This window comes from Ceratotherium simum, chromosome 2 (genome assembly GCF_057802395.1).
Source record: "Ceratotherium simum simum isolate JZ-2026a chromosome 2, ASM5780239v1, whole genome shotgun sequence".
Lineage (NCBI taxonomy): Eukaryota > Metazoa > Chordata > Mammalia > Perissodactyla > Rhinocerotidae > Ceratotherium > Ceratotherium simum.
Genome location: NC_141901.1, coordinates 5,066,151 through 5,076,683, shown reverse-complemented (window position 1 = coordinate 5,076,683; position 10,533 = coordinate 5,066,151). Strand labels below are relative to the sequence as shown.

Here is a 10,533-nt window from a genome sequence, read left to right as displayed (position 1 = left end):
ACTGGTACAGATGCCATCTTACTCTTTGTAAAACCTGCTACTGTAGAACATTGTTTTACAGATGAGGAGACTGAAGTCCAGCCAGGTGAGGTAACCACTCGATGCCAGGGACAGAGCTGAGGTGTACATTCAGGTTTCTTACTCCGTGCCCATTGCTCTCAGTGCTCTTTCCCCTGTAGCGTTTAGACTAGCGTTCACCAGAGATGACACTGTATTGGTCTTCAAGATCTTCAGTACAGATAATCCTTACTTTTTATAGCATTAAATTTAAAAATCTTCTGCACAGGTGCAAACACCTACCTGTCAATGCCAAAGCCTTAACTGAGCTTCAGCAACAAAGGTGGCCAACTGCATTGCCCCCAGTCCAGTTCCAGATACTTGGTGGGTCCTCACACAGTGATTTAGAAATTAGGACTTGGCTACCTGATCATTTACCACTTCTGTCCCTGCCCCTCTCTGCCATCGCAACAACTGCAGAGGGATGGGAAACAGTGGGCCTTTCGAAAAAGTAATTGCTATAAAAAGCCTTCCATATCTGTTGATTTCCTCCTCATGCTGCCCTGCCACATTAAGTCTATGCTTTCTCATTGTCTCTTGGCTGCCAACCGTCAACCAAGTTTCACGCAGTCATCAATAATCTCTTCACCTCAATAAGACTCACCTGTCTGATGTCCTCTCCAGAACTCTTAATTACTAGCTAAATAATATGATAATTTGAATTGCCTGCAGTATGATAGGCAATAAAAAATGGGCTAGATACTCTTTACAGATAATATTCACATAATAAAAGAGGTTTTCTTGTCTCAACCCAAAAGAAACATAAACTTACAAAAAAGTAATAATAATAAATTGGAGTAGGTCAGGCACCAGGAGATAGAGACTTAGGGGATCCTTTGCCAATGGCTTTCAAATCCCCTCACATATGCTGTGACCTACTCCATTCATGGGTAACATTAAAACAATGTCTTCTCATCATTACAGATAGACTACAATAAATGCTTTCTGATGTCCTTGTAACAAAACAATCCTTCAACTACTAAAAGTGTGCAGAGGTTGAACTTACTAGGCTGCACTCTGGCGTCGTTTGTCATTTGGAGGTTCTACAAAGGATCTACAAAGAGAAGGTAGACATTCCCTGCCAGTCATCCCGAGAAAAGATGGAAAACCTTGGAGGAGAAACTCCTGCTTTTTTCTGGGCATCAGTCTCTTGGTATGGATATCAAAGAATTTAATTATCTATGAGTGTATTTCAACTAAGGAATGAAACGATGATCTTCCTGAATGGAGAGCTAGATGGGAGCTAGTTAGAGTGGCACAGACAACGTTCAGATACAGAAGAGTCTCTACTACTTGATTCCATGTATAGGAAGGTCAAGAACAGGCTAAACTAGTATGTGGTGATAGTGGTCAGAGTTGTGTTTTTCTTGGGGGTGAGTATTGCCTGGGAAAGGGCACAAGGGAGCCTCTGGGGTGCTGGAAGTGTTCTTTATCTTGATCTTGTTGGGGTTTTATAAGTAGACACATTTGTAAACATTCATCAAGCTGTACATTTAAGTTTTGTGTTCTCACTGAATATAACATCTTAATACAAATAAAAATTTTAAAAATAGACAACAACAAGTTGAAGAGGATGAAATTCTACCGAGTTTTGTAGTTGTATGGAACGCTTTATGTTTAGTGTCCCTCTCTAAGCACTAAGCCTCTAGAAAAAAAGACACTACAGCTGGGTTTGTGCATGACTGTGGGGTGACTATGTGTCCACACCTGAACCACAGATAGAGCACAGCACTGTGGAGGCTGTGGCGATTTCAAGAGATTCCCCAGGAATCTAGAATTTGCAAAATCTACCTGCCCCTCCTCACAGAACAGTCTCCCTCCATTGCCAACTAAGGAGGATCTGGGTTTGATTTTGCTAATGGTAAGGGTGGTTTCCCTTGCAGCCCCTTCCATACTTGGGGACTCATGATCCAAGATCCTAACCTCAGCCTGAGAACCAAGATGTCTGCGGTATTGCCAGGCAGACGAGGTCAACTGTGGAGACCATCAGAACCCAGCCACATCATGGAAATAGTCTCCACCAAGCAACCAGAGAGAGAATGGTATTCGTCCAACTCGCAGTGTGGCTTGTGTTTATCACAGAAGCCAGCCGGTATAGACCTGCAAGTTTCAAGTTTCAGCTCTATGTCCTCCATTTTTAAGGCATTTTTAGTGCATTTTTACAGGCCTAACATAGCCTTTAACATAGTGAAACTTGGAATTCTGTGTGTGTTTGCCAATTTGGGCTGCTTGTTCTTCCTGTAGTAGACAGGACTCTGGGTGCAAGTGACAGAAACTCCTGAACCCACCAATTTGGCAGGATGGAGTAAGAGCATGGCAGCCCCCACTACAGCTGTGTAGAGTAGGAGGAGGCGAGGCAGTCCCCCAAGAGTGTGGGGAACAGGGTGTAGGATTCTATTCCCAGAAAGTGGGAGTGCTGGGCAGACGTCATAGGCGTCCCTACAATGACGATGATGGAAAAGTCTTGGTGTCTTCTGAACACAGAGGCTCTCCCCTTCTTCGGCCCTGCAAATCCCCACCCTAACCTCTGCTCCAGGATGCCCATACTCTCTCAGTCTACCAACCTGGCCAGGAGCTGACAAGAGGCTCAGTGAGGTGGGGATGGGTGGAGAAAATAAAAGGGAGTGGGTTGACACAAGTACCACTGGAACACCCAGTTACCATTCCCCAACTTTGATTGACCCACAGTTCACAAAACAGAATTCATATTCTCCCCAAATGGGAGATTTTAACTTGCTGATATTTACCCAAATTTATTTCAGTCTTGGGGGAAAAGGGCCAACATCTACTAGGCTTCTAATATCTTTTATTGAGATTTTTTTTCTCAACAACTTAGTGTTTTTGCTCTCCTCCTATTACCAGCTCCCCATCCCTTCCTCACAGTTCTGGGAGGTACCCACTGCGTGACTGAAGGGAATGAGCAGTCTCCTGGAAGCACCCAGCTGAGGTATCATGGGCAGAGGAGTTTGGGGACAAGGCTGGCTCATCCAGAGACGGGGGAGCTGCTGTGGCCACGCAGACCCAAATAAAGGCCTCAGAAAGGGAAACACTTTCAAATAGACCAGGCTTTAGGGAGAGTTAAAAATTCTACCATCCGGCTAAAAGAATTGAGTTAACTCTTTCCATTCAGGTGGGATTTCAGTTTCTCTTAAATTTCATGTGACAGGCCTAAAACCCTGAAGTGGCACCATTTTTGTTTTATAACGAACCAGGTAAAGAAGATGCATAAACAAGGAAACAGTATAAAACCTCCATCAGAGACTCTGTCATTTATTAAACTGACTTAAGCAATCAAGTATTATTAGCCCTGGACTATCTGGAGAAAACATCAGAAAGTATATGGCTCTGGCTGCATGGCTAACATCAAATAGAGACCCTCTGCGCAGAACCAGCTATCATGTTGTGTGTTTAAGAATCATGGCAGGTTCCAAGCTGGGCATCCTGTAAGACTGATGAGACGGAATCACCCCAGACTTACTACTGCTTCCATTATGGCTCTGCAGAGGGTCCGATTCACCTGAGCAAGCTAAATGAAAAAAGAAGGAAGTCATCGGCTTTTCTCTACTCTCTGCCTCTGGGCCACGTCTTCTGCTCCAGGCTGGGAGGTGCAGCAAGGGTGAGACTACAGACAGGCTTTCCGAGACCTACTTGCCCTTGCTAATGCTTGGTGCGTGACTAGTGGCTGCCGTGAAGGTGAAGAGACCTGGGCCAGACCTGCCAGGGTAGTCAGAGGCTGTAGAAGCCTAAACTTCTCACAGAATGAGAAACGGCCACTTTTCAAAACTTACCAAACTACCATCCTGCAGAGATGCTAATGTATTAATATCTTAATGGCCTCTAATGGCATCACAGAAGAACTGGGGAAACAAAAACAGTCCTGCCTCAGGGCCATGCTGAGCAGCAGCTCTTCAAAGAACAATGTGGGTACATTGTGCCTCAGTGACTCCCCCCTCTGACTCCCTCTGGTCAATTAGGAACCCGGAGCTTTGGCCAGGCAATCCTGAGCTCGGTCAAGTGGCTTCCCAGGACTCCATGTGGCTGGAGTGGCATTGTTTCCAGAGATCTGAGTGCAAAAATGGAAGGGCACAGAAATATCAGGCATGCTAACCACAGTGTGTTAAAGGACCCTTCTCTGTAGAAAGAGCCAAGGACTCAACAGTGCAATGTTTGGATACCCCATACAAAGACTTGGCGGGGGTGGGTTTGCTTGGGCTGGGCTGACAGAACAGCGGTGGAGCAGCTGAGTCACCGCCAGGCTCCGAGCAGATCCTTAGACTCCCTGAGTGATGCCCGAGAAGGCTGCTGCTCAGTGCAGTCTGATGTCCACAATGGGAACTGCTCATCACCTGGGTCTGGAACCCTCACTCCCTGGTCATTGGCACACCAGCAGTGGGTAGGAAAGGAAAAGGAAAACCAGTGAAACAGTGATTTTGCTCCTTGTTACAATGAGCTACATTGCTCATGGCTACAGCAATGACCTTGGCTGGGGCGGAGGTTGAAATTCTTATCTGAAATGAGGTTTGTGGAGTATTCATCATTCTTTTTCTCTATTCCAGGCAAGTTATATCCAAACGTGGCTCTGGATTCTCACCTGGAGCTCTTGTTTGAAATGCAGATTCCTGGACTCCAGCCCCAAAGATTCTGATCCAATAGGTGTGGCCTGTGCCCAGGACTCTGCATTTCTAACAGGTACTCCAGGTGATCTGGCATCGGGGACCAGAGGAGCAGTGTTTGGGAGTATGCACCCAGCGTGTTCCTGGCCCCCACACTGACACACTGCCCTGTCCTGGGACACGTATCTTTCAGCACACATGCACTTCACACCGATTCAACTCAGCCCGTGTTTATTGGGCACTGACTACAGGCAAGGCACAGTGCCAGGTGCTATGGGTACAGAGACAAGAAGGCCAGGCCTCACCCCAAGGTAGGGGCTTACAGTCTAGTGAGAGAGACACACTCACAGGTCACAAAAACACAGGCAGAATGAGGTGAGCTCTACCACAGAGGCAAAACCAGTGCGAGAGCAGGAGCCGGCACAGGTCAAATGCACCCTGGCTGATTGGAGGTTAGCTGCAAGGAGCGGAGCTTCGGCCAGTGCCCGGGAGATGGGTAGGCTACACACAGGTGGGACCAGACAGAGAGGGTGGGAGGAGGTATAGAGGTGGGAAGGGACACTGCATGTCCAACGAACAGAGGCAGAATGTCTGCCCTGACGGAAATATAGGATGCCAAAGGGGTAACAGAGGGAGCTAAAGCCAGAGAAGTGTTTGACCTAGACAGTGGAGTCTCCCTCTGCTAAGGAGATGTGACTTCATTCTGCAGGCAGTGGTGAAGCATCGAAGGTTTCTGAGCAACGGAGTGACATTTCTCATTTCCTCAACTCCAGGCACACTGCTGTGAGCATGGCGTGATTAGCTCTATTTTTGTTAACTTCACTCTGTAAACTTATACCCTCTTTTGCTCTCAAAGCAGAAGCCCTGCGGCCACGCTTACTTCCCAGGGCTGCACAAAGCTAGGAGGCCGTGGCCTTAGGCTAGGTAAACCCTGAGCTCACTAACAGCTTTGCACCATCTCCACAGAAGTGCAGCCTTCTAGAATCATCTGAGAGTAAAGGGCAAGGCACAAGGAAGGTGCTCAACGAACTTTTGTTGCCTAAGCATGGCATGGAGAAGCTGCAAAGAAGAGGGGAGCCCAAAAGGAAAATGGTGGAGAGAGGCGAGTGACATAATTAGTAGCTTCCAGACTAATCCATCCCCTACTCGGCTTCTGGTATAACCCACACACACTCCAGCTCACTGGGTGGGGAGACCCTGCAGTCTGACTCACTGGAATCGGTAGATGGGGTTTCTAGAGCTCTACATACAGAAGGTTCTCTGCTGACCCCTTCCCCAGAATCCTGCCTAACTGTCCAATGAGGAGGGAGAAGGGCGCCCGCCCCCACCTGGGCCACCCCAGCCAGAGAAGGGATGAGAGGCCACTGCCGTCCAAGTGGACACGGCGATGCTGGTCAGCGAGGGCTCCCCTAGAACCTCCACGCCAGAAGTGGGCGCCTGGGTGGAGAGTGGCGAAGTCACAGCGGGGTTACCCAGAAGAAACGCTCCCGGGGAGCCGGCGTGCACCTCTGGGCCCGGCCCGGCAGGGCCCCCGCTACTGTTGCTGATGGTCCACAGGCACGGGTAGGGGCTGCAGAGACAGAGAGAGAGAGAGGATGCCTGGGGACACTCTCAGGAAGGACTGCCACCTGACAAGCACATGCGGAGAGGGGCCGGGTCCAGGAAGAGGGCATCTGGCCACGGCTTTATTTCTAGCTCTGACACAGACTGGCCCTGCTTCTGCAGAGAAGCCAAGAGAAGCAGCGAGATGTAGTATAAGCATACAATCAGGTGTCCTGAGGCCTAAATTTTGACACTGGCCCTGCTCCAGGCAAGTTGTTAATTTTGCACAGCATTTTATTTCTCTGGGCTCCCTTGCAGCCTGTTTAAACGGACAGGAGGGAAAGGAGGACATTTGGACGGTGTGATCTGTAAGTAAGATCTCTCCCTGGCCAAGAGACGATGTGGTATAATAACCAGGACATATTGTGTCAGAAAACCTGGGCTGGAATCCCAGCTCTACCACTTAATTAGCTCCGTGACTTTGGTCAAATTATTTAATTTCTCTAAGCCTCAGTCTCCTCATCGCCAAGATTTGGAGTGATAATTTTATGCCTTACAGATATTGTTTTGAGGATTAAATAAGAAGATGAGGAGATGATGCCTAGCACGTGGCTCTCAGTAAACAGTGGCCGTTATAATTAATTCTCCCATTCCTAGTCTCTACCTGTCGGCTCTGGTTCCTGGCAGAAAAGCCAGGGAGCTGGACCACCTCCTTGAACTTCTCTTGTTCTATAGACTTTTACAAATGTGGCTTCACTTAGTAAGTTTTAAAAAAAATACTGATGCCTGGGTCCTTCCCCCAGAGATTCTGATTTAACCAGTCTGGCATGCAGCCTGGGCATCAGGATTTTTTAAAGCTTTCCAGTTGATTGTAATGTGCAGCAAACTTTGCACCTTAATATAGAACCTAAATGAAAATGGTCGCAGTTGGAACAGGTAGAACAACCTGCAATGCTTCAAGCCTTCAGTCATCACTGTTTTGACTTTTTAGAGTCTCTGCATTGCCGGATACTGCATTGCTTGACAATAGGCTCATTAATCTAAGATAGTACTGAACATACCTGGTTTTCTCTAGCAAAATCTTTATAAAGTCAGGAATGGGTTAAACACACCAACGAGGGAACCAGAGGTAGCCACACCACCCTGCACTCTGTGCCATATTTCAGATACTATAGACCTCATTGGACCATATGAAACCTGCAGAAGCCCATGCCTTGGGCTTCTTTTGTGAGCCAGCTCAGCTTGCTGTGATTCTGGCCCTGACCTCCAAAAGAGACTCCTCTACAGTGTCGCTCAGAGCCCCCTTCTGATGCCTTCAGCACCAGTGGGAAAACCAGGGCTCTGAGTTACATTACTTTCAATGTCTGTGAGCTTTAGATTCTCCATCAGTAAAACAGGAATTGTAATAGCAGCCTTGTTGATGTCTTTGAATACTATAAATGACTTACATAGAGTATCTAGTACAGAACTTGGCACAGGATTGTTAAATATCTTCAAGGACACTCTTGCTCACTTCCCACCACAGCCCAGATCAGTGCATTTCCCTTAGACCCTCCAGTCAAGCACTATCCAGTAAAAATAACATGTGAGCCACAAACACAAGGCTACATTTTCTAGTAGCCACATTTTTAAAAATAAAAAGAATAAAAAGAAAGAAAAATGAACTTATTGTTAATAATATTTTATGTAACTGAAAATATTCAAAATATCATCTCAACACGCACTTGATGTAAAAAAATTATTGAGTTTTTTATTCTTTGTTTTGTACTGTCTTCAAAATTCTGTGTATGTTACACTTACAGCACATCTCAATTTGGACTGGTTGCAACTCAAGGGTTCAACAGCCACAGGTGGCTGGTGGCGGCTGCACTGGCAGCACAGCACTCGACCCTGTGGGCCACAGCAACATCGACACCAAGACCATCAAGACCACAGTTTACGGCAACATCAGCAACACCTGGAGGCTTGTTAAAAATGCAGACTCTAAGGCCCCAACCCAGACCTACCAATCAGACTCTGCATTTTAACAACATCCCCGGTGATCCTAATGTACATTAAAGCATGAGAAGCACTGCTCGGGGACCAAAGCCCTCATTCTCCTAACTTTTCTAGACCTACAGACCCCAAGTCATCTGACGTCTCCTCAAGTACCGTCTTGTAATTTTGAATCCCTTGTTGGACCTTTTCAAAATTCTGCATCTACGTTGAACCTAACAGCTGACATTTAGGTAGAATGTTACTACTTACAAAGCATTTCCATGCAGTTTCTCATTTTGATCTCCCCATAATCTACAGAGTAGCTCAGATTATTTCCACATTACAGATAAGAAAACTAAAGCTCAGCGAGGCTAAGAAAGTTGCCCAAAGTCACAAAGTCAATCAGAGGAAGAACTGGGACTCAAGCCCACATTTGTCAGACTCCAAGGCCCCTTTCCTTTTCACGCCACCACACTGATTCCAGAAGTCAGAACAAAATGCAGGTCTCTGGTGTGAGAGTTGTGCCATGGGTCCCACATGCTACACTTAGCCCTGTCACCTGGGTTGTGGGCCGGGCACTCACACTCTGTCCCCTTGTTAGGATGACTGGCTTAAGAGAATATGGACAATCAAGGGTCTTGAATTCTCAGTGTGTATTTACACTTTTCCCCTTCGATTACCTTGATATTCAGGATCTATCTGCTACTACCAGAGTGTACAGTATTTCTGACCGGCTCGAGACAAATGATCCCAGGCCATGATGTCTTTTCCTTTTTAAAAATAAAATTCTTGGGGCCAGCCCTGTGGCCTAGTGGTTAAGTTTGGCGCACTCTGCTTTGGCAGCCAGGGTTTTGTTCCCAGGTGCAGACCTACACCACTCATCAGGGGCCATGCTGTAGCGGCGACCCCACATACAAAATAGAGGAAGATTGGCACAGATATTAGCTCAAGGCCAATCTTCCTCAGCTAAATAAATAAATAATAAATATTAAAAAAATAAAATAAAATACCAAAGCTACAAAAGACAGAGTACGTATCTGAGCACTGTTTTCCCACTCCTCTTTCTCCAGAAGTGAAAGGTCCATCCTGTTGTTACCTTCACTTCCTAGTGGCTTAGAAGTCAGGACAATAGCTTAGACCAAGCCACCCTAGGAAAAAGAATGAACTTGAATCCCCAGTGCTAAAGTAAACCCCCAAGCCCACCAACGAGCAAGTTGCTGGTGTTGGTCTTACCTAGGCCCTGGATTCATTGGTCCGCTGGTGTGGGGTACAGACAGGATGCTGGCATGGGGTGTGGAAGATAAAGACGTCCAGCTGTCAGCTCCGGAGAAAACTTGCAGGTTATTGCTGGAGCTTTCTATCAAATTCACTTTGGGAAAATAACAACAGTTCAATTGATGGAGCATATAGAACATATAAAGATGGTGACCAATGACATGATCCTAGGGCAGAATATAACCATGGCTGGTGCTACAGGTGCCAATAGTTTGTTAGTACTTTCTGAGGGAAACAGACAAGAGGGAGGAACTTAGGTTTATTGAATGTCAATCATACGCCACATGCCACTAATATTTTAATCTTTACAACAAGGACTTAGCATCCCCATTTTATAGATGAGGCTCAGAGGGGGGGATGATCTGCCTTTTGTGACACAGATCTGTCTAACTCATGTCACCACATTCACTCCTCTGTAAGAATGGACCACATCATCAGCCCCTGAAGACAAGCCTGAGGGCCACCAGTGCCCCAGATGAGATTTCTGAGGATAAGAACCTTATTCTTCTCAGCAACCCCAAGTAGACTTAAACCTCTCAAGAATAGTATCTTCCTAGTCTTTGAGTCTCCATCTGCATAAATAGTGTATATATAAGAGAGAGGAAGAAGGAAAAAGAAGAGGGGAGGAAGGATGGGGCAAGAGGAGAGAGGAAGACGACACCAGTATATATACATGGCCAAGTCACTCCTTTTCATGGTCTGCCACTTGCAACTTCTTCAGCCTCAGCTCTTGCATCTTCCACCTCTCCCCACTGCCTCTACACTCTGTTCCAAATCCATTCCCCGGCCAACCCAGGGTCCCTCACTCTTCTGTGTCTGTGCTCATACTGCTCTCTGACCTGGCGCGCCCTGCACCTCTGCCTGTGTCCCATGTCATCCAACATTCACCCCTGCCCACTCCCCCCTCATCCTTTTCTATTCATCTTTCAAAGCTCAACTTAATTGTCAACCCCTCTGGGCAGATCTAGCTGCTATTTTTCCTTGATTCTCATAGCACCTTGGTTTGTGTGTTTTACAGAACGTTTCTCAAACTTCACTGGGCATAAGAAGCACCTGGAGACCTTGTTAA

At 46.7% G+C, this 10,533-nt stretch overlaps 1 protein-coding gene across 1 annotated transcript in view; it reads right to left on the bottom strand.

Moving 5' to 3' along the window:
• Window positions 1–4,886: 4,886 nt before the first annotated feature.
• Window positions 4,887–10,533, bottom strand: part of TBX19 (T-box transcription factor 19) — a 29,909-nt gene continuing 24,262 nt past the window's right edge. The window contains exons 7-8 of the mRNA XM_004425071.3: window positions 9,423–9,558; window positions 4,887–6,240 (exon numbers count right to left, since the gene is read on the bottom strand). Of these exons, the coding sequence (XP_004425128.1) occupies window positions 5,958–6,240; window positions 9,423–9,558 (419 nt within the window). The 3' untranslated portion in view covers window positions 4,887–5,957. The remainder of the gene's footprint in view (window positions 6,241–9,422; window positions 9,559–10,533) is intronic.